The 24686-nt window shown below is 31.9% G+C and overlaps 2 protein-coding genes across 2 annotated transcripts; both read left to right on the top strand.

Annotated features, from left to right (window-relative positions):
* Positions 1-14321: 14321 nt before the first annotated feature.
* Positions 14322-16241, top strand: LOC145555960 (NAC domain-containing protein 92-like). The gene is made up of 4 exons (XM_081617667.1): positions 14322-14357; positions 14546-14765; positions 14911-15188; positions 15426-16241. The coding sequence occupies exons 2-4, from the start codon at positions 14573-14575 to the stop codon at positions 15939-15941; spliced, it is 987 nt and encodes a 328-aa protein (XP_081473793.1). The 5' UTR covers positions 14322-14357; positions 14546-14572; the 3' UTR covers positions 15942-16241.
* Positions 16242-20368: 4127 nt separating this feature from the next.
* Positions 20369-21118, top strand: LOC145642855 (uncharacterized). Its single transcript, XM_081694017.1, has one exon. The coding sequence runs from the start codon at positions 20369-20371 to the stop codon at positions 21116-21118; it is 750 nt and encodes a 249-aa protein (XP_081550143.1).
* The last annotated feature ends 3568 nt before the right edge of the window (positions 21119-24686 follow it).

Below are 24686 nucleotides of genomic sequence, written 5' to 3'. Positions count from 1 at the left end.
TGAGGTGATGGGGCGGTGACATTGCTTTCACCTCGTATTTCTGATGTTAAGGGAGGTAATATAAAAGATTTCCCTTATCTTCCCTCTCCAAAGGCTCAAATGACCCTCTTCTTTCCAATTTAAAAGATTTTAAAAAAAAAAAAAAAAAAAAAAGTAAAATTATGCATGCGACTATACTCTCTCAACATTGATTGTACATACGATTCGTTTGATTCAACCTGATTTTGAACCTCCTAATTGACCTAATGCTTTTGGCATTCAGATATTTTTTTAATACCATAAGTTCATTGAATGTTTGCTCTAAACCAGCTTGCCATACATGCATCAATACCTATATTTTTTTTCCATAAGTATATATGCATATAGCTAGGATATGTATAATAGTCAAAAGAAAAGATGATGCATCTCTCATATGAGTCCAAGGGAGCTGGAAGAATTTATATATCAGTTGTTGCATATAGAGCTACACCAAACATGTAAAGCCATCTAATTAAGAAAAAGAGGACATCGAACCTTAAGCTGGATACTCAACTTTTTACATTAATGTTCATGCACAACTCATTATTGTTCCTACCAAGACTGCCATTGTCCAAATCTGGCCAAACTCGAATGGTGCTATTGTCTCGAGGAAGTCCTAATCAATATCTGATATCGATTATCAAACTTATGACATGTTATTTTTTGTAAATTTTGACATATGTATAAGATTTCACTAAATAAGTAAATAGTACTATCAGATGGTTAAAGGAACATATATTGTGCATTGATTATTAACTAGTGCGTCCAAAATGACTCATGTTGACATCGACCGTAAATTTTAAAGCAAGGTGGAATGACATATAGTGTTAATGCTATAACGCAAAAAAATCTTTTATCTACAAAATTACATACAAGTTTGTTACCATCAATATCATTTATTACCTCCCACCATAGGGTTGTAAGTGTCCATGCATGTCTTTTTTGGCTAAGTTAAATTATATCATGATTCATGCAAATGATCAACATATTTATTTATTAGTTTCATTTGTAACTAACAAAAAATACATTAGGTTCTTCCATTGTTCTAATATAGTCTTTTGTTCACATTAGTTGTTTAAATTTTTGGAGATGTATAATTACTTAATTAGGGACTAGACACTATATTATTTTATAAACTAGAGGCATGATATGCGAATATGCTTTATTTATGATAAACATGTAATCAAAAAATTGCCACGATAACTCTTTACCTAATTATGTTTATTAATACAACTAATAAATAATATAATACAAAAGTAAACTAGCTTGAAATCGCCTTTTACATGGTGGCATACTATGATTGGCTCAAAACTAAGAAATACATGTCACTTTATTGACTCACCTTTCCAATGGAATTCGCTAGAATTAGAAATACTTCACTAAATTAGCAAGGTTGTTTGACAAATGACATGGAAACATAAAATTAAGCAACAATTATTGTAGTTTCTCAATCCAATACTAAAAAAAGTCGTAGATTGTCTTAATACTTTGTAATTAAGTATAATGTTAGAATTTTACTCAAAATAATCTTTATTAAGTGGACGATTTTCATACTCTTTTCTTTATCTATCTCAAAAAAGGTATAATTGGCAAAGATAATCACAAATCATAATTGATTATGGAAAAGTTTATAGCTTTTTTGAATATTATAAAATAGTACTTTGCATATGTGATCATCTGTTATCGATAATCTAATCATGAACGCATAAACTTTCAACAAAGTTGACGCATATATTGATCATGATTTATGAGATTTATACATTATGCTAAGCTTATAACTCAAATATTTTAATTAAGTAGATTTGGTTAGCCTAACTCTTGATTAAAAAGTCTTAAATATACTACTACGTATTAGACCTTCTTACAATTTCTAATAAGCCAGGTGGAATGTTCCTTGTCATGGTCTCATGCTGCATCTTAGGAAACAGGGCCCACCTTTAGCTAGCTCATACTGTAAAGCTTCCATATCCAAAAGCATACTTATTGGTTTTGGCTTTTCAGTAACGCTATGGTTAACCATAACCTTTTCATTTTAATAATTATGTTAACCTAAGTAATCCATAATAGCATGGAGTATTAATATACTCATATCATACATGAGAGTAATCTTTTTATAAATATACCCTTATTGATACATAGAATCTACCAAGTAAACTTGGTGAAGATGGTGGAAACTCACCCTGTTTGTCACAATTTTAAAGTCCACTATCAACATTTGTTTGACAGTAGGGGCCTAGTGTGATTTCCTTACCTTTCCACTCTACTTTCAAGCGATGACTGCTGAACTAAATGACATGCTAGATGTGCTAATATATATAGGGCCTGTTCACTTTAACTTAATTACAGTTCAGTTCAGTCCAATCCAATTCAGTTCAGTTCAATTCAGCTCCAATAAGTTCAATTTAGTTCCTAATTTCTTTCTCTCATATAACATTCATTTCAGCTATATTCTGTTCAGTTTAGTTCAGCTCAGTTTAGTAAATGTGAACATGCCCTGAGTAAGGTTGTCCCAAAAAAAAAAAAAAAAAAAGGAAAATTCACCACTTCAATAAATTGAAAATAGTGTGAGATGGAGTTTGGGGCCAAAGATACAATGCAAATTCAAGGTATTGAGTGACCAATTGCGTTGCAATTGAATGACCAAATTCAACAGGTTCGCATTCATATATAGCTCAGTCAAGAACGGAAAGATCCCTCAGATTACTGCTCTATTGTCGAGTTGCACTAGATTGGGTAGTGCATGGTCATTAGGACTTCATTATTTGCCTTGTTATTACATGCCATAATAATTAATATGCTATGTACATATATGTTCTTTTTTAAAATCGATGATTTCTTTAACTTTTATGTTTTATACTGTATTATCCATATATTGACTTTAATCAAAGGTTATGAAAATAAAGAATGCGATGAATATGCTAAACTAGGTATTATGGTTGAGAATATTAGTATTGCATATGATCGAGTATTTGATACACTAGAACATTAAACTTGCATCACTAAACAAGTGAAATAACTTAACCAACCTATAATGATCGACATACTAGCTACCAAGATACAAATACATATAAAGACAAAATCATGTACAACACACTTGTACATTACGAACTACATACGATATATCACACAAAAAATACTTTATACGTATATATGAAAGTATAAAATACGGTTATACAAAGTGAAAGGAAAACTTAATTATTTGATTATAGCCACATAAAAGTGTACACGTTGGAAGGTTGATAAGTTAATATAAACATGACGGCAGTGTCTAATTACCCGATTTTATTTGGATGTGACGTATTAGATACTAATGTTGACACAAATATTAAATTAAAGCCGTCGGATAATGTTTAATTATGGTTGGATACACGACTAAAATTCCTGAAAAATGGGCTAAAATTGCCACGCGTCTATTATATAAGCAATTAGTTTCCTGAAAGGGAAAGGGTATATTTTAATTGGGTTTTGATCATATTAAGAAATAATTAAGTATAATCTTGATTAGTATAATTTTTAGATCGAGAATGGAAGACCATGATAGTTGATAGTCATGTATCCTTTCCATGTAAAACATGAATGACCACAACGTCTTTGTTAGTTTACAATTTACTTAAGGCGTTCTCTGAGTATATATTCTCGTGCATCAGCAAATGATATAACCAATTTGCAAAGAAAGATAATCTTTACAGCAAATATGAAAGTTATGAGAATTTATAAATAATTAGGAGTTCACGAGATTGTTTCATTGAAAATTTTGTCTTTTTTTCGTTACAACTAGCCTTGATTAGAATGACAAGTGTGAATATGACAAATTAGAGAGAAAGAGAGAATGAATAGCTTTATTATTATTCATCCGTATTTATACAAAACCTACGCTCATAAGATAGGAAATAATATTCCTAAAAGATATACCATATAACCTATATATTCTCTAAATAATATCTTAACATAAGATAATACTAAATATATTATTCTCATAACAATATCTATACGGAAAATATATCACATATATTTTCCGATATATCATATCTCTAACAGAATAAAATGTGATGATCTTTTCCCGTATTTTAATTTAAAGTTAGTCTTTGTATATCAACAGATTTTTCCATATGAAGACAAATAACTTTTATTTGCAAGAAAAAGATGGGCAAAACACAATGATAAGCTTACCAAGCAAAATAGTGTAGTGGGCAATTTGGGTGATGAATTTTTTCTAGCTAACTGATATATATTATACATAAATTACGTATAGCATGACTGCTTGTACACTTAGTTCATTGAATTTTGTTCATTTCATGTGTATGAATGTTGTAAAGGCACTTTAGATGAACCTTTTCTTTTAGATTGAAAATCTTAACGGTTTCTATTAGGAAAGTCTTGGTTGCAATAAGTTTTGAGGGGATTAAAGTTGAGGAACAACTAAAGTGAAAACAAGCTATGAACTTATGTTATATTAAATTTGTGTAATTTACAATGAATATTTTATGTGTTTTCCTTAATTAATATACATCTTGTGTTAAGGATTTATGGTAGTTAGAATTGTTGCAATTTCAAAATCACTATTATTGTCTTAGAACTCTAATAAACTCTTGTAATTAGAGACAAATCAAACTAAATATGTTAGTTTAGGGATCGAGCTGAGTGATGATTAGTTTTGCGGAAAAATCTTTCTATCCTAAACGCCTTGTCAAGCTTACGTCAACAACTACTTAAAATTTAATTAGTATTTTTGGGTTATATATATTACACACACAAAAACAAGTCAAAAGTTTCTATGCATGCATTCTAAAGATTGTTCAAGGAAAATCTCTAATCATCAATTGCAAACTTTCTTAGTAGATAACTTCTCTCAATTAGTTCTTTCTATCATTCAATTTCAAGCTTTAAATTGAGATGAACTTCAATTGGATCCAAATTAAATGATTAATGTATCTAGCTGGTACCATATTTTGTACCGCTTTCTTCTTTTAGTACTTTGTATGTAGTAAAAGTACTTTGATACTTATATATCCTAATTAATTAATAAGCAATGACAAAATAATTGTTTATCGACAATAAGCAAAAGATTAACATCTAATAAAATCAACTTGGTGTATCTTAGTACATTAATTAATTTACGTGGACATTGCTAAGAAAAGTTAGTTACATGAAACTATTGTATGGGAGATAAAATTAGGAAAATTTGTCAGAAACTACACGCTTAATAGTGGTATTTGGAAAAAGCTACCCACTAAAAAAATTTATCAAAAAAATTACCCCCTAAATTTAAAAAGTTAGAGTAGCACTACCCATTTACATTTTTCGGCGAGAATATCTGGCGCATGGGCCCACTTTTTCATTTTTTCTCTGAAAAGACACGATGCAATGACAAATTGGATCTTAATTCGTAACCCTAAGATAACTGTTGAAACTCATTGTAGCCCACTTGTGAGTGTCCCACATTGGAGAAAGAGGAGAGGTGGTTCCACTTTATAAGGTAGAGGAGTTACTCCTACTATTGCCAATTGGTTTTAGTATGGAAGTTCCAAAGCCTTGTTTGTGGCCCAAACTCCCCTCCTCTTTGTTCGGGTTGCTCAGACCCATTTCATATTGTTTCGAAATTTAACATGGTATTAGAGCCCAGGTTTGTTGGGCCGTTTATAACTGGGCATTTGTCAAGCCGCTGGTTAAGGGGCCTCTATTTGGATGTTCATTCCCAAAGAGGATTTATATTGTACCTTCTGGTGTGCTCTAAGTTCTAAGGACACTCACAAGTGAGAGGGAGTGTTGAAACCCATTGTAGCCCACTTGTGAGTGTCCCACATTGGAGAAAGAGGAGAGGTGGTTCCACTTTATAAGGTAGAGGAGTTACTCCTATTATTGCCAAATGGTTTTAGTGTGGAAGCTCCAAAGCCTAGTTTGTGGACCAAACTCTCCTCCTCCTTGTTCGGGTTGCCCAGGCCCATTTCACATTGTTTCAAAATTTATCATGATAGAGAATATACATAGAATATTCTCATCCTAGGTTTAGGATATATTTTGTATAAGATTATATTTGATATTTGTACATATCTTATAGTTACCTAATATGATTAGGTTTCTCATTGTAACCCTATAAATAATGATCAATGGAAATCACTCTAACCAAGGAGTTTATATTATCTGACATGGTATTACAACTTAGGTTAGATCTTGGGATTGTTTAGATCTAAAATTTTCTCTTCCCCTGCCGGTGAGTTAGAAAATTAAACCCACCGGCGGGATTCACAAGCAATTACACAAAACACACTTTTTTTTTTTGCTTCCGCGTTTTAACTATGGAGTACGATGGTTGACCATCACCGGCAACCCCTCTTATGCTCTAACTAATTACCACTACACATAGGAGCTTTGTGCACCACCTCTACCTCTTGGTTCTCCACCTAATACGCCACCTAGTTCACTCATAGTCTTCCTTCTTTAGCCTAATCTGTGAGTGAAATGCAATCTTGCATAGCGTATCTGATGACTGATAATAGTCTTGGATGAGCCAGACCCACGAGACGAACCACCCCCCCCCCCTTTTTTTTTTTTTTTTTCCTCAATGTCGTTGTTGGCCTCCACCACCTTAGTTACATTGTAGTCTTGCTCCTGACCCCTTCCTAACGGAGGTCTTCTACTTGGCAGGAACCTTGTTCAACTACACTACAATAACTTAAAGGGAGCAAGTGTTGGATTTTTGGCACTAATAACACTTTTAATTTTATTTTTTATTTTTTTTACCTTTTCAAATTGTTAATTTTAATTATCATAAGTACATGCGGTGGAATTTGTTATTCTCTAATCCAGCCGCTACTTAGCTTGTTTTAATTTGGTGGAATTTATCTTGTTATGAGGGTCAATTTTTTTTTAAGAGGTAAACACTTCCTAGTGGTTAAGTGGTGTGGGATTTAGGCTATCTTATTTGTTTTTTCTTCATCTGTGATTTCCCGTAGTAGTGTACTGTCTTCTTCCCGATGATGGTTTGATCCCTTAGCTTCTTCTTCTCTGGATCTGCAACTTAGCCCAAGTCTGTGTGCGGCTCTTCTCCTTCTCCTTTGGCCTAGCAGTGCTTATCTCTACTCTACGTAGGTCGTGGTTGTTGCTTCTAATCGTCATCACCGGCACATATCTACTACTTCTCTTTTGATCATGGGTTACCATACTATCCTTACCGCTCGATGAGTAATTCAGATCCAGTCCGAGCATCCAATTTTCTCCCGCTCCGACTGCGGGGGTGTGATAGAGAATATCCATAGAATATTCTCATCCTAGGTTTAGGATATATTTTGTATAAGATTATCTTTGATATTTGTACATATCTTATAGTTACCTAATATGATTAGGTTTCTCATTGTAACCCTATAAATAATGATCAATGGAAATCACTCTAACCAAGGAGTTTATATTATCTGACAATAACCAATTTGAATTAAAAGCAACAAATTCAACCAATTTCAAATTATCCCCAATTTCTAAGAACCCAAAATTTTCTAATCGTTACACCCTAACATCAAAATTAGTAATTAATGGATTAAAAGAAAAAAATTACCTATGAATTGCATACCCTACTTGTTTTCACTTCTTCAATTAGGAATTTTCAGAAGAAAATTTGAAAAAGTGGGCCCCACACGTCGGACTTTCTCGCCGAAAAATGCAAATGGGTAGTGCTACTCTAACTTTTTAAATTTAGGAGGTAGTTTTTTTGATAAAATTTTTTAGTGGGTAGTTGTTTCCAAAAACCCCTATTAAGCATGTTATTCCCGACAATTATTCCATAAAATTACCTTATTTGTTTAGGCTTCGTATGTTATAGAAAATAAATAACATTCCAATATGCAAAATAATGTGATTTAGATATTTAAGTGTTCTTTGTTTTGACATTGTTACAATAATATGTAAATATGTAAACATTTAGTTTTGGACCCAAGCCTACCACGAATCCACGATAAATATAGCTCATGTATTAGACTATTAGTGTTTTTCTTGTTTTTTTGGGATTAAACTTGTTATTAGTCCAAATATTTATTTTATATAATTAACATTGTATTTATTTAAACCCCAATACTCCTAGGGTGTCCCTATAGTTTATTAATCCTTTCATCTCTAAAGTCATGTTTTGAATGAATGAATGAATGGTGATTGCTCAACAAAATAAAAATTAACACATGTATAGGATGAGAATAATTTCCTTCATTTCAATTAATCGCAATAATTTGACTGACATATGTGTCAATATACAATTTTGACTATTATTATTTGCAACTATAGATGAGTAAAAAGTATAATAAGTAGATAAATGAACACATTATAAAGACTAATCCACAAACTCCTTACATGATAACATTTGATATGTATGTATTGGTAGAAAATATACTAGTTAAAGCAAGTACATAATACGGAGTACAATAATACAAAAGTCAAATTGTTGCTTTAAATTTGAAACAGAGGTTAAAAAAGAAGAGAGACAATACATTTGGGTGATGCTAAGGAAAGTGATTAATCTGTAAACTATCATAATCCAACTAAAGGTAAGGTTATACTTATATGCATATATGAAAAAGAGAGTCGTTTTCAATATTTCTTTTTTGGGAAGTTTAGTAAATGAAAATTCAAGAGGTTGTTTTTGTCAAATTTTCATGATTTAATTAAAATGGGTAATTGAAGATATTTTGTTATATCTTCATTAAGATTTTTTCTTCTTTTTAGATTAAGATGTTACGTTTAATATGGGACTATATTAGCTCCCGTGCGATGCACGGATATAGTGAAAAAAAGAGTTATATAAAACAATACTCCATTAAAAATAAACATAAATTAATATTCCATTGGGTAAATGGTTGTCAAAAAGTTTATAAAAAAAAAATTGTGAAACCGTTCAAAAAAAATAAATAAATAAATAAAATCGTGAAGAGTTATTTGTATAGTATTCTGCATTAAATTATTTTGTAGTCAATATTTAGTTTTTTTCCATAAAAAAAATGTAAAAGAGAAAAAAAAAGTTTTGGTGGGAAAAAATTAAAGGAGAAGCTGACACGTGTACAACATGAATAAATGAAAGATGTCCGCGGTTGCTACTTTAGTATTAGTTATAGATAGATTGCACTTTTCGAATTAATGTCCAAATTGTGCAGTTTAAGTTTGAATTAAATAATTCTTATACATTGGTTTGTAGAATTTTTTAATAATAAATTATTTTATAATTTTTTTTCCAACCTAGTTTAGTTAATATGAGGATTTGTAAATTTTGCACAACACTAGCTAGTTTACATAGTCTAGTGTTATTTAAGTTATTTTCTCGATGTTGTAAAGAAATATAACGGGTGTGTATTGTAAACTTATTTTCACTAATTTTAAAGAGCAAATCCATGTTTATAATTATCTAGGGGTAGGTATTTTAATACATTCAAGTATGTGTTCAAGTGTTTAATACTTTAATGTAATTGCAATTATATGTAATTGTAATTCCCTCTCCTCTCTTCTAAGTAAGATGTTGTCTTTTAATTAGTAAAGTAACAATAATGTTATTTTTTTTTTGAAACAAGTAACATGTTAAATTAAAGGCATGTTCTGATTTACTGAACTAAACTGAACTGAACTGAAATGTTTATGAGAGAACGAAGGAAATTAAGAATTGAAATGAAATGAATTGAATTGAACTGAGCTTAATTGAACTTAAGCTGAAGAGAACAGGTTCTAAGTCAATTAATGCCATTTACTTTACATCCCTGATGTCAACTATACAAAAAGCAAAGGAATTAATTTTTTTTATTGACATTGCATGAATACCAAACCAATTTATTACACTATTGCCATTAGATAAATGTTAATTGTTTATTAAAGCGAGAAACTTAGATTTTTCTATATTTTAAATAAACATTTATAAAAAAAAAATAAGTTTAAATTAGCATAGATGGATAAGAAAATTAAATATAGTTTCTTTGAAAATTTTTACAGTAGTCGTTTGAAATATGACTATCAGAATATTTTAATGATTATATAGCTCATAATTGACAAAATTGCCCATGTGACATATTTTTAAATTAAAAAGTAAGTGTGAAAAAGCAAGGGTAGGTTGGGCATTTGTAGTGTGAACATAAATATTTTTTTTCCTAAAGAGGAAATGGTGCAATATTTGTGAAACTTCCTAAAAAGGCAAGTGGTGCAATAATAAAAGAACGGAGGAAGTATATTGTTTTATTAATGGTATTAAGGTGTATTATCAACATTTTTTTTTATTTATCAAATTTTTAATTTCATTTAGGTAGTTTTTAATTCTTATTTTAAAGTTTCAAATTTAATATTTATGTTGTAAATATTATAAGAATAATTGTGGTTATTTTATAACGTGAAAAAATAAACCGATCATATTATATATCATTAATAAAATAATATGGTAGTCATTTTTCAAAAGACCGCTATAAAAAATAAATAATGAATGAATGTTAAATAATGAAAATAATGTTACAATTATTTTGTACTCCCTTGGTTTTAGAACAAGTGATATAGTTTGACCAGAATGAATCAATGACAATTATTTTGTACTCTCTCTGTTTTAGAGCAAGTGAAATATGTATTAATACTAATTTAACGCTATTTTATATGATAATATCTGTGTTTAAATTATAAAAAATAATCAAAATTATAGTGGTAAAATGTTAAACAAAAAGACTTGCGTGGACCTGGTCCACAATAATATTATTGTGGACCCGAGGTCTATACACACGCAACTGACTTTATATTGAACATAGTGACCACTATTTTTAACATAGTAACCTTATTTTTAACCTAGTAATCTTTATTAAAACTACTACAACGTTTAATAATATTTTGAACTTGAAATACGATGCTATTACCCTAATTTTAACATAGTGACCTTTATTATTCATATTGATCAGTATATAAAATATTTCATTACAAAAATAACCACTTAGGCCTATATATTACCAAAATGATTTTTATTTCAATATAGTGACCTTTTTTTTAATTATAGTGACCCTTTTTTTTATTAATAAAACAACCATACTTTCTCTAATGTTAGTGGTCCACAATAAATTAGTATGAATCAGGTCCATTTAAGAATTTGTAAATGTTAAATCACTATTAATTATTTTGAAACAGTGAAAATACTAGATATGAGAAAACAACATATAAATAAACAAATAAAGAGTATGAGCTAGAAGAAGAATAATCAATTAATTGACAAACAAAACTTGATTGTAGCTAATGAATGGATGCAAAGAAGAGAGACAACAACAAGCCCTTGCAAAGTTTATGTTGTCTTATTCCATCACTTGTTCATATTATGGCCCATATTGCTTGATACCGTCAGCTAGATATTGGGATTGGTCTAATTTTTATTTATTTAATTAAAGAGTATGAATTTTTTGGGGGTCACACATTATTTTTAGGCTACCAATTATAAGTGGCATAGTGGGATGAATTTAACCATAAGATATAATACGTTGGTGGGTCGTATTCATACATGCGCATCTTCATTATTTTAATCATATTGCTCATGTGAAAAATTTATTTATTTTTTCTTCTCCTAATTTTATATTTAGGAATTCAATTACTCAATTACCATTGTTAGACTTACCCAAAGAAGGATAAGTTCTCCACATAGATGAAAATTAGAAAGTATAGTATAATAATTTGTTTTATTTATATTGAAGATTAAAGAATAATATAAAGTAATATGATGTGGAATTCATATTTTTGAAAGGCAAATGGTGTATATATGTAGTAAATAAATGAAAACATGCTGAATGGCTGATTATTCTAATGTGATGGATGCAAAGAACAATTGAAAAATTGACTTGGTAAAGCTAGCACATAAGTAACTAACTAAAGACCCAATTTTTACCAAGGACGATGGTCTGAAATTGAACTTAATGTCGAGTTAAATAGATACAAACTCTGCATGAAATTAGCTAGATTAAAAGTCGTGAAGTAGTATTAGTTGAACCTACTTGACAAAATTAGAATTAAATAGAATGATTCGAATCAGGCTCGAGAGTAAAAAGGCATGAATAAAACATGTATCTAATTAATATGAGTTAGGGCCTGTTCATATTTACTTAATTTCAGTTCAGTTCAGTTCAGCTCAGCTCCAATCAGTTCAGTTTAGTTCAGTTCAGCTCCAATCAGTCCAGTTCAGTTCAGTTCAGCTTCTAATTTCCCTCTCTCATAAAATATTCATTTCAGTTTAGTTTAGTTTAGTTCAGTTCAGTTCAGTTCAGCTCCAATCAGTTCAGTTCAGTTCAGTTCAGCTCCAATCAGTTCAGTTCAGTTCAGCTTAGTTCAGTAAATGAGAACAGACCCTTAATCACTTGTTCTTGAAATAAAATTGATCTGGGTAGAAAAATCTAATCAAATTTAATGTTAAATGTTTTGTGTAAAAATTTAAATGTTTAAATTTCATTGCATGAAGTCTTTTGTTAAATTGTAATTGAAATATTCCTCTTTTCATATAAAAGAACTTATCATTACAATACACTATACATTAATAATTAATTATTTTATAAATCTTTTTCACCCTCAATTTTTAATTATTTTAGTGTTGACCCAACTTGATCGGTAAAATGAATTGACCTAGTATGGCTTGATCCAATACTATCCAAGCTCGATTATATTTTTTTAATGGTTAGGAGAAGGCCCATTTTAGTTTGAGAATTATAGGGATTCCCTCTTAGAATGAGTTTTGGTGAGATTCAACCTCTGACGTCAAGTCTGGAAGTCGAAGAACTAGACGATTGCTCTATCATCCTATCTATTTTCCATGGTTATATAATTTGTACCAAATACAATAAAATAACTAAAAAGTTAATGAATTTACTACATGTTACGTTCTCAATTAAACAGTACAACCTATTTCGCACATTTGCATATATAAAATGTAAAATTTAAAAAATGTTACATATGAAGTATATCGGATTTTTTTAATTTTTTTAATTTTTTTTGTAAGAACATGTAAGTTTAGGTAAGGGAAAAATGTATCCAAATTCTAATGGTGTAAAGATAATAAAAAATAAATTTATTTTCAGTTTTCTTCCATTATGTTGCAATCCCATTTCCATTGATTGTTGAAGGTAAAGAAAGCAAAGAAAAATAAAAAACAATTAATACATAGTGTGGGGGGAACGAATTAACCCATTTGTCATTCTATAATTAGATCACACCATGAATGAGACGTTGATTTTGAGCTATTAAGAAGATAACAAATTACAATCAAGTGAATAATAGCCTTTTTTTATATGTAACGAACAACATAAGTGTAATGATGTAGCAATTTCAGGTCTTAAATACAACCTTTAATTAATAAAACTTTAACCAGCTAAATTAGTTGACATCCAGTGCACGGATATTAACCTTTTAAAGCACCCCTTGTACACTTCTTCATTTGATTAGTTTATACAATTAGATATTATTACAACATGTATCTCACACAATTTACAATTAACTCCCTTGTAAAAAGGTCTAAAATATAAAGACTTGACTAAGATATGCATTTGACAGTCCCACATAGAGCTAAATAGCAGTTAGCAAAAGGCTAATGAAGTTGAAATTTGTATGTTAACCGTGGGAAATGGACTCTTCAAGTCTTGTTGTTAAGGTAGTAGTCGTTTTCTTAGAGCTTTCCTTGGAGTATAATGTCCTCATCAAACATCATATATATCATAAAATAGAAGAATATGCTTTAATTTTTACTCTATTTTGTTTGAAATTTGACACAGTAGATGGGCTTTGGTTAAACAACAACAACTAATTACAATTCTTTTTTCTTTTATTTAATTGTTTAAATTCATTTATTTTAGCAAGAGGTAAATAGAGCTCACAAAATACTCATTTATTACACCAACTTGGATAAAGTTCACTTTATTACATTATTATAAGTAATAAAGTGATTACTTTTGCGGTAAATACGCGGATTGTAATCTCAAGTTCAAGCGTACATTTTACGCTAGTAAATATACAAAGTATCCTCTACAATTACTTATCAAAGTCATTTAAGATACAGACGATGAGGTTTTCCCGAACCTTTTTCTGTATACGCGTCTACCAGATTATTAACCTTCATTATCATACTAACAAAATTAATTACTAATCTCCCTAAAAAGAGATGAAATGATTCTAGTCAAATTAAGAAAGAAAAGTTGAAGTAGAGGATAGAGATAGAAGGTTGAAACAATCTACCCAAGAGAGAGTTGCGTTACAATTCACGTTTCTTTCTTTCTTCCTCTCCAAAAACCTGTATTTAAGGGTGTTTTGTTGTGCTACCATACCTCTTTTCTTAACACCTTTGCCATTTCCTAAATCACCAAAAAAAAAATATATCAAAGGTTTTATTCTACTCCTTAATTTCTTAAACTCTTTTTCTTATTATTTCCTCTGTTTTCCCCTGCATTTACCTTGCTATAGTTTCTTGTTTATACAATTTCTTCCATTGTTTAAGCTTATTTCATGTCATTTTTTAATTGAAAACACATTACTAAAACATCTTTGTGGGTTTTTTTTTAATTATTTTTAGAGCGTTTTTGCAACCTTGTTTAGCGAAATGGAGATGGATAATTATTCAACGATTACTATAGAAGATGAGAACATGGAACTACCACCTGGCTTTCGCTTTCACCCTACCGACGAAGAGCTGATCACCCATTACTTATCAGAGAAAGTCCTTGACAGCAACTTCAGCACAATCGCGATCGGAGAAGCAGATTTGAACAAGATTGAACCATGGGATTTACCAAGTGAGTATTCAAGAGTCAAGAGCAATCTCTTAAGATTTCTTTATTTTTTTTCTTGTTACCATTTATGATATAAATGCTTGTTTTTGGTGTTAAGAAAAAAAAAATGTTGTATTAATTCAAAATGGGGTTTGTTTTGATGAATCAGGTCAAGCAAAAATGGGGGAGAAAGAATGGTACTTCTTTGTTGTTCGTGATCGAAAATACCCAACTGGACTAAGAACAAACCGAGCAACCGAGGCTGGTTATTGGAAGGCCACCGGAAAAGATAAGGAGATCTTTAAGGCCAAAGTTCTTGTTGGTATGAAGAAAACCCTGGTTTTCTACACTGGAAGAGCTCCTAAGGGTGAAAAAACCAATTGGGTCATGCATGAATATCGATTAGAAGGAAAATTGTCCAAGTACAATCTCCCTAAAAATGCTAAGGTAATCAAGAAACAAAAAAGCATTCCTCTAATTTCCCCTGTTTTTCATGATTTTGAATCCAAAAAAAGAAAATAAAATAATAATAATTCAAGTCTATTGTCGAGTATTTGATATGGGTACTTGAATGAAGTAACAAGTTTGTAAACTTTTTTACAGTCGATATTTATCAACCTTTACATGTTAATTGAGTAAAACTAACTTTTTTTTTTTGTTATGGTGTTTTGTTTGAATGGACAGAATGACTGGGTGATCTCCCGCGTATTCAAGAAGAGTTTGGGTGCAAAGAAGCCGGATTACTTGGAGGTGGTGAGCCTAGAAGAGTTACAGCCAAATTTCCTGCCACCTTTAATGGACTCATCACCTTACAACAATGGTGAGACGACAAAGGCCGTGGATGCCAACCCGTCTCACGTGACCTGCTTCTCCTACCCATCTATGGTTGAGAATCAACAATTCATCAAACCAACAAAGCAAGAGGAAACTACTACTAATAACAACAACATGTTTGGCATTGGCAACAACATCCCTTGCTCCCCTCTATTTCGAACCTACTCTAGAACCTCGCTTTCTAACATGTTATTAGAGCCAGAAATGCCCGACTTTCAATTTGTTGATTCATTGTTTACACAAGATCAACCCATGATGAAGCTTCTACTCGAAGGCAAAGAATCCAACCCTACTAAAGAAGAATTATCTGGCATTCATATGTCTTCATCTGGTATTTCAAATCATGATATTGTTAATAATAATTAAATTGGTCCATTTGACCATGATTGTTTATGGGATTATTGAACAATTAGAGATGATTTGGCATAAATTATTGGGAAGGGGAAAAAAACTAAGTATTTAAATTAAAAACTAGTCTTATGTATAGTTTAATAGAAAGGGGTAAAATTTAGGTCCATTGTAAGTGTATTTTCTATATGTTATAGGAAAAAAACTTGCTCATCTTTTAATCTTCAGTTAATTTATTTGAGATCACTAACTGTAGAAAATAGATTAATACACAATTTACTGCTTATTTTGGCAGGGAAATTTATTATTGTTCAACATTATACAAGTATAATTTTATTGTGTTACAGTATTCACTTGAATAACTGTTACACATTTTTTAATTTAATGTGTTTGTCCTACTGTCCTAGAGTAATTTGAATACTTTTTTAAACGGGAATCACGAACAATATCCGTAAAATGCTTGAAGATGTCTAATTTCTCTCTAGCTATGCCTTTATTTATTTTTATTTTTTTTTTGTTGAACATATTTTTTTCTTTTTACTTATTAAATATGATATGCTTATCTATTGTCCATCTCATCAGAATGAATCGACCTATTATTTTAATTAATTAGCAAAAACATTGCGCATTAAATTAGCAATTAACAAAGGTAAACCTCTAACTAAAATTAGTTAAGCATTGTAGAAGCAAAAAGAGTTGATTCTATTAAAACTAGTTGTTTATTTTTGTCTATTTGAATTAGCAGTTTTATTTTGGACAAAACTGTCATTTTAATCAGCTGTTTGGTCCAAGTTAAGATCGCTATTTTAATTTGTGGTTCTGCCTAAATCAATATTAAAAAAAAAAGTGTTTACAATAGGGGCATGATTAGGGAAACTTGACACATTATAGTATTTTCTATTTTCTTTAATATTCAAGAGAAATTGAAAGGGTGCTGTGTTGGGTGTACCCATATTTCATCATAATAAACAATTGTCAAACACATTGACACATGATTTCAAAAAAAAAAAAAAAAAAAAAACACATTAACACATATCCTTAATTTAATGGCCAATAAATTAGTGCACAATTGCTGTAATTAATTAGCTAATTAGCCAATTTCAAAGTTAATATTTTTATTTCAACGAGTAACTTTGGTTGAATTGATTTAAATTGCAGATTATAAACGTGATTTGGTTGATTAGTTAGTGACAAACACCATCTTTTCTGGCCTTTTGCTAGCAATGGATCAATCAATCAGTTAAAAATTACGGCGTGTTAGGCCAACAACCGCCAACCGGTGAAGTGAGTTCATTGCAAAATTTTCGATTTTACATGGGCTTAGAAGTTTGGTTTTTTCACACAGCTATGACTGCGAAAATCTGATATCATAGTATTTGTTAATACGGGTTTAAGTCGCACCTATTATTAAGATAGATAGTCTACTTCACAAGTCTAGTATTAACTCCCAAAACTATATCTGGTAGTAAGAGTAGTGACTTTTTTAGCCTTATAAGATATTTAACTTCTTTTTATTTCTTTATCAATATGGAACTGTAGGCGTCGCTCGAAGTGCGCCTACGTTAAAAGCATGTGTGAATATGCTTGGCACTCATAGGAAGTGGGAGTTGACATAATACGATTAGGGACAAGGAAAGTAGGGAGCCGCCAACAAGTTTTTAAGGAACTTGTAAACCGTTCACGGATCATAAAAGGTAACCACGATTAAAGGGACAACGATGGGCAACAACGATTAACCCGTGAAGGTTACACCCCATTCATAATCCATGAGATTACTAACTCCATATGGTTCGGAACCACGAAAGGAGGATCGGGGATGATGGTACGAAGTGAGTCATGGAGTCACATTCGCCCGTATTGGGCTCTACTCGATTCTTATATTGAAAAGCACTCCTGTGATCTCAAAGGCATACAAACAATAATATTCAATTCGCTCCAAACTATTATTTAACTAAATTGGTTTAATATTAATGCACACACAATTCTAAAATATTGGTGATCACTTCAATTAATAATAAGATTAAAAGGATCCTAAACCGGTTGTCCAAATTATCTTATTAGGCGTGATTTTCAATTACATATTCAATTTAAACATGCAATATGGTGATCATAACAATTATAGAACAACATTAATATTAAAACCAATTTAATCACAATTCCAACAACATAAAAATCGTTAGAAGAATAATAATAATAAAAAGAGCATGATCCTTACTTTGAATCTGCTTGTTTGCAACTACAAAATAATAAACGAGTTAGTAACTTCAAGGAAATAATAAAACCATAATTAAATTAAATTAAATAAGATAAAGTTGATTTTGGGGCCAAACCCTCAAACAATTCTACCTTTCACGCCTTGGCTTAAGGATAGAACCTCGAGTAAAATATGGACTCCTTTGAGTGCTTGAAGAAGGAATTTTGAAGTGAAAAGGGTAGGCTAGTGTTTAGGCTAATAGCATAGAAGAGAGAAAATAAAAATAATAAAATTCTCGGTCGCCCCGTACATCAGAAATGAGGGGGTATTTATAGGGAAAATGTGCTGAGGGAGCACACGGAACCCTAAAATGATAAAAACCCTAAAAAAGTATCCCGTGACACGGTCAGACTGTACCGTGACACGGTCAGACTGTACCGTCAGACGGTACACATTCCCGTGACACGGTACACTTTTGGAGTGACGCGGGAAATTTTCAGAAGACGGAATGAAAAACGCGTTAAGGGTTTACGCGGAAAGGACACGGAACGTCCCGTGTCATGGCAGACCTCCCGTGTCACGGGAAGTCCCACCGTCAGACGGGAAGGGTTCCCGTGACGCGGTGGAGTTCTGCCGTGACGCGGGAACTTCCAGTCCATTTTTCCGTCTAAATTCATTTTTAACCCTAATTTCTTTCGGCTTTTTAAGTGCCGATTGATAATTTCGGGCTTTTTTCTGACTTTTATTATTCGGGCTAAAATAAGAAAATAATTAAATAAAATAAATAAAATGTTTGGGCCAAAAATAAATAATAAAATAAAATAAAAAGGTTTGGGCTTAAAATTAATTAATAAGTTTGGGCTGAATTTAAAACTATGCTTTGACCAAACATCAAGACTAATCCATGGACCTTTTAATAAAATACGATTTTTTAAGCACTCTCGGGATTAAATACTAAACCCGACCAATAGTGGCGGTGAAAAGTTATTTATCATCGGGTTTGGTTTTGGGGAGACATTTTTAGGTGTCTACAGGAACACTTACAAGTATTGTTTGAAAAAAGTATACTTCAAAATATTTTGTCGACTGCTAAGGTAAATTTTTGGCCATCCCCATTTTTAACCCAAGCGGAAGAAACCATGCTTTCGGCTTTGGTAGTGGGCTTTTAAGATTTTCCCCTTGTCTCTCCTCCATTTGTTAACCGGTGACAGAGCTAGATTTGACCGCACCATCTGATAGACACCGTTTATGTTAGACCTTATGCCGATAAGGTCATCTGTGAGACAATGAGTGTTACCTTGTCTTAGAGTCAGGCTCTATAGATAGTACAGTGGATGTGTTTTCATTCAAAGGGGAGTGTATAGGCTTACACTTGAGGGGTTATTCAAAATTACAAAGTGCGAGTGTTGTTTGTCTCACCTTAAAAAATAAATCAAAAGACTTTTAGTTTATAATCCAAGCGCAATACTTCTATTGGCAATTGGTTTTAAGATGGAACCTCGCTTTGAATTCTAATAGTAAGCTTCTCTCTGTTGGAAATAATGCAAAGAAAGGTTTCTTGTTTTTAGAGGAAAACTCTTTGTCCCACATTGGTGGGATAAGGAAGGTTTACTTGGTTTAAATATGTGTGTTTGTATTTTGATGTTTGAAGTGCTTTCCCTATTGTTGTGGGCTAGAAGGGTGCATCCCCACGCGCGCGCCGCCGCCGCCGTCCGGCCGGTTCGGTTCATGTTCGTGGCATGTGCGCGGTGTGGTGGGGCTACCTTTATCGTTCAGTTACGAAGCCCGCAACAACATTTGACTCAGTTTTTTGAACGTTTGTAACTGTCCCTGATTTTACTCACACGATTTTTTTTGTGGCTTGATTTTCTCCATCAGTTACGATCTTCTTCCTCTATAAAACTGATTTTTCGTGGCTTTTGAAAACATACCAAAAAAAACAATTTCCTTTCTCTTTCTCTATCCTTCCTGTTTTCCTCTAAAATCAGTTCTGAGCATTTTGTGAGTTCCTAATCTCTCCTTTTGAGTGCACATTAAGAAAGATCGTTGTGTTAAATCTTGGGGGGCAACGCCATCTCCGATTGCACCATAGTCGGGGCAAATTTTGCTTCTTAGACAGTGTTCTAAACACGTCACAACTTTTCACCTACATTAATCAAATTCGGCCCACATTTTAATTTACATTTTTCCTGATTTTACAGTATCTTTTCCTACAATTTAGAAGCAAAATTTTCTACTGTAATTTCAGATTATGAAATTTTCAATTGCAAAAACCCTTCCCGATCTCTCTAAACTCGAACCCCTTGATGGGACCAATTACAAACGATGGTCTCAGAAATTGCTGATCTTTTTTGAACAATTGGAGGTTGATTATGTCCTCCTCCAAGACTGTCCAGTCTGCCCAACTGCAACAACATCTCAAGCTGGTTCTGCTCAAGCCTCCACTGCCCTTGAAGATCAGATCGCGAAGTATGAGAAGCACAATAAGTTCGTTCGAGGTCACCTTCTTAGCCACATGTCCAATCCTCTGTTCGATCTATTCATCACCAACAAATCTGCCAAATCTGTTTGGGAGACTCTTGAGAAGAAATATGGGAATGATGATGCGGGAAAGAAGAAGTATGCAACGGGAAAGTGGCTGAAATTCCAGATTGTTGATGACAAACCGATCATGGAGCAAGTTCATGAGTACGAGAATCTGGTTGCTGACATTTTGGTCGAGGGTATGAAGATGTGCGAGGTGCTGCAAGCCAATGTTCTGATCGAGAAGCTGCCTGATTCGTGGTCCAACTACCGCAACCATCTCAAACACAAGAAGAAGGATATGTCACTTGAGGAGCTCGTCGGTCACATGAAGATTGAAGAAGCCAATCGCCTTAAGGATAAGGATTCTTCCCCTTATGAACTTTCTGTTAAAGCTAACATTGTGGAATCTTCTGTTCCAAAACATGACAGGTTCAACAAACAAAACAAAGCTGCTGCAAATTCCAAGAAGAACTAAAATCAGAAACCTCTTGGAGTTCAAAACAAAAAGAACAATAATTTCAAGAAAAACAACAAGTCAGAAAAGAGCAATGGTGGCTGCTATGTATGTGGAAAGCAAGGCCACAAGGCATGGCAATGCTACAACCGCAAAGATGCATCCAACAATGGGCAGAAATCAGATCAGAATAAGAACCAAGCCCACATTGCAGAAGAGACAGATGAAGTTATTGCTGCCGTGGTTTCAGAAATTAACCTTGTTGGCAACAAAGCAGAGTGGGTAGTAGACACAGAAGCCACAAAACATTTTTGTTCTGACAAAGATCTTTTTTCTGATTTTACAGAATTTATGAATGCTGATCAAGTTTACATGGGGAGTTCTAGCAGCTCTGAAGTGCTCGGTAAAGGGAAAATTCTCCTTAAGTTAAATTCTGGAAAATCTTTGTCTCTGCAAAATGTGTTGTATGTTCCTTCCCTTCGTAGGAATTTAATTTCTGGTGCACTTCTTAACAAGGCTGGTGTGAAACTTGTTTTTGAAGGTGATAAGTTAGTTTTATCTCGTAATGGGGAATTTGTGGGAAAGGGATATTTGTCTGGTGGGTTATTTATCTTAGAAACTGTATTTGTTGCTGATTCTATTAATAAAGCTTCTACTTCTGCTTATATTGTTGAGACTTTTGATATTTGGCATGCTAGATTAGGACATGTAAATTATGATTCTATGAAACGCTTGCAAAACATGTCGTTAATTCCTAGTCTAGTTTGTAATGGTCATAAATGTGAAATTTGTGTTGAAGCTAAATGTAACACCCCAATAATTCTCCCTTTTCCAAACCACTCACTTTAAATAAAAATAGAGGAGAACCATTGGCATGTTACCGCCACGTGTTAAAACGTTAAGGCTTTATCAAAGTATTGCAGCGGAAAACCAAACATAAGTCTTTAAAATAATATAATTTAGAAAACCAATAAGTCAAAGCTTACAAATTGGAACCATAAAGGCCCTTATTTAAAACCAAACCAATAATCAAAGTCCCAAAACATAATTAAAGTAGTAAAACATAAATAAGTTCAACACAAAGAACGAATACTCTCAATCACACCAATCCCTTCTTGACAATGCGTATGTCAAATCACCGAACTTCACATCATCAAGCTAACCTGTGCAATACTGCTCCCCAATAATACAAGTGTAATAATTGGATCATCACAGGGTCGTCATTGAAAGGCGAAGGCCATGACCAAAAGAAAACACACAAAAGCACGCAATCAGCAAAGCTGAGTACATACAAGCTACAACGCACAAAACCTAACATGCTCAACTAATTAAAGTAAATAAACATACAACTTGAATTCATTAATCAAGATTCCACACTTAAACAATTCAATTGACTCAACATACTTTCTAACCAATTCTAAACACTCGACTCTTTATATTTAATTTAATTAATTTAGTTTGGAGTAAGCAATAGACGAGGTTGTCCAATCCACCAAATCATTTTGGTCCCAAATGACCATTTAAAATAAAAGTTTAGCGCGATGCAAGAATGGGCGCGACTCCATTCTCACAAAATTAGTCTAGGATCCCATCTAACTTTCATTATAAAATAAAATGTAAATACCAAAAGAAAAGAGGGCATGTTGATCAAACAAGCCTCAGAAAGCCACGGGCTACTACCGTGTACCCCAACCCATAATTGTCAATACTCTAGAAGTGCACGATTTTCAGAGTTTTATTGCTCATCCATGTTTCACTTTACGTGATTACAATTTTAATTAATAGCCGACTCATTCAAGAAGACCATACACAACAATCATACATCAATTCACTTTTAATCTTATTTAGGACAATGGTGATCACATCACAAGTTGACCTTTAAATTCATTAAACTTCCAAATTATCCAAATTGTTGAACATAGTCAACCCACCTAGCCCTTTCGGCTTAATCCACTTTTACTCAACATACTAACAAGTCATGCTTGATTAATAAATAAAATAAATAACAACCTTGTAGAATAATTAATAAATTCATTCCACTTAAACCATTCAATTCCAATCCTTTAATAATCCAAATGTGGTTAACAAACCAATCCAATAAAATTATGCTTGTATCAACATTGCATACAAACAATTAATCCAATATAATTCAACATACTTGCATCCATAATTCCATACAAACATAATCAATTCACCAAAACATGTCTCATAAATATAAGCACATGCATAAATCAAATGTATAACCAAACAATTTCCATCCAATTGTTCTCTAATCATGAAACTAAGTTCTTTTCTTTGGTACCTAAACATGATACTACTTACAACGAAGTAGACATGTACGTACCTCGTGTAAACAATTCGGTTGGCCACTTAAAAACTAGAAATCACCTTCAATAAACTCCTCTCCTAAACCAAACAATAACATCTCAGTCAACACCCAATCAATCAAATTTACAACACTAACTTACTTTAAAACCTTCAAAATCCAAATCAAACAACACTTTAAAACCCTCCCTTTAGTTAAAATTAAAGGCTTATATATAGTTCTTTAAATTTTCTTCATAAAAACCTTAAAATAAATACACTCTTATACATGAAATTACAACAAGTTTAAAGTTTAATAAAAATCTTAAAATTATTTAAAAACCTCTAATAATCTCCCTTTTTAATGGGTGATTAAACCCTCTTTATAAAACATCAAAAGTAGTACTTGGGAACTATTTCCAGCACTTAAAACTTCAATAAAAAAAATATACATTTATGCTTAATTAACTTTAAACATAATTAATTTTATTAATCAAACTCAAGGATAATATTTTAAGTATAAAAAAACTTCGTTAAAATCAAAAACTGCCTGAAAATCATATTTAGAGGCTGAATTTGGCCACGAGAGGGTGGTGCTCACTACCAAAGTTAGTGATTCTTTCTTAAAACGTTGTTTCCACATGGAAAACACTACTTTTTTTGTCAAAATCGGATGAGTTCATAACCTGATCGGGATTAAAACGGGATTAATATTAATGAACGGAAATCTTAAAATTAAAACACGAATTTAAGTGTTCAAAACAATCTGGAATTAAGTTAAACTAATTAGTACTTATAATCACCAAAATTTCAAAACATCATTACTATAAAAGCCCTAAATCAATTGTTCATAAAAACCCTAAAATTATGATTTTCAATAATTAAAAACCCTAGGTTATAAAATTTACAAAATCTGAAAATTATGACACTTATAAAATCTGAAATTATAAAGTTTAATCATCAAAATACAACTTGATACTAATTAAATTACTTTCAAACAATAAAATCATCCATAAATCAATAATTATAATTATACAAATTAATAAAACAAAGGAGAGAGAAAATAAGACTAACCTTTTTGTGTGGGAAATTTTTTGGGGATTCATGGGGTATTTATAGGAGAGAATTGTAGGGTAAATAAGAAGATTGGGCCTCATAAAAATAATGGGTCGATTAAGTAAACAAATGGGTTAGGCTTGTGTGATTGGACATAAATTGTAGAATAAAGGTGCATAAAATAATTTGTTCAAATAAACTTCGACCCAGATTAATAATTTGAAACTTT

Source organism: Chenopodium album, chromosome 8, assembly GCF_948465745.1.
Source record: "Chenopodium album chromosome 8, dcCheAlbu1.1, whole genome shotgun sequence".
Lineage (NCBI taxonomy): Eukaryota > Viridiplantae > Streptophyta > Magnoliopsida > Caryophyllales > Amaranthaceae > Chenopodium > Chenopodium album.
Note: the sequence above shows the minus strand (reverse complement) of the source record. Positions and strands in the feature narration are given on the sequence as shown.

What these genes read in the sequence shown, in the direction of transcription:
- LOC145555960 (XM_081617667.1), top strand. Translation starts at nt 14,573, where the DNA reads ATGGAGATGGATAATTATTCAACGATTACTATAGAAGATGAGAACATG. An exon ending in TGAACCATGGGATTTACCAA is followed by an intron (nt 14,766 to 14,910) that starts GTGAGTATTCAA and finishes TTGATGAATCAG; the next exon opens with GTCAAGCAAAAATGGGGGAG. An exon ending in ATCTCCCTAAAAATGCTAAG is followed by an intron (nt 15,189 to 15,425) that starts GTAATCAAGAAA and finishes TTGAATGGACAG; the next exon opens with AATGACTGGGTGATCTCCCG.
- LOC145642855 (XM_081694017.1), top strand. Translation starts at nt 20,369, where the DNA reads ATGAAATTTTCAATTGCAAAAACCCTTCCCGATCTCTCTAAACTCGAA.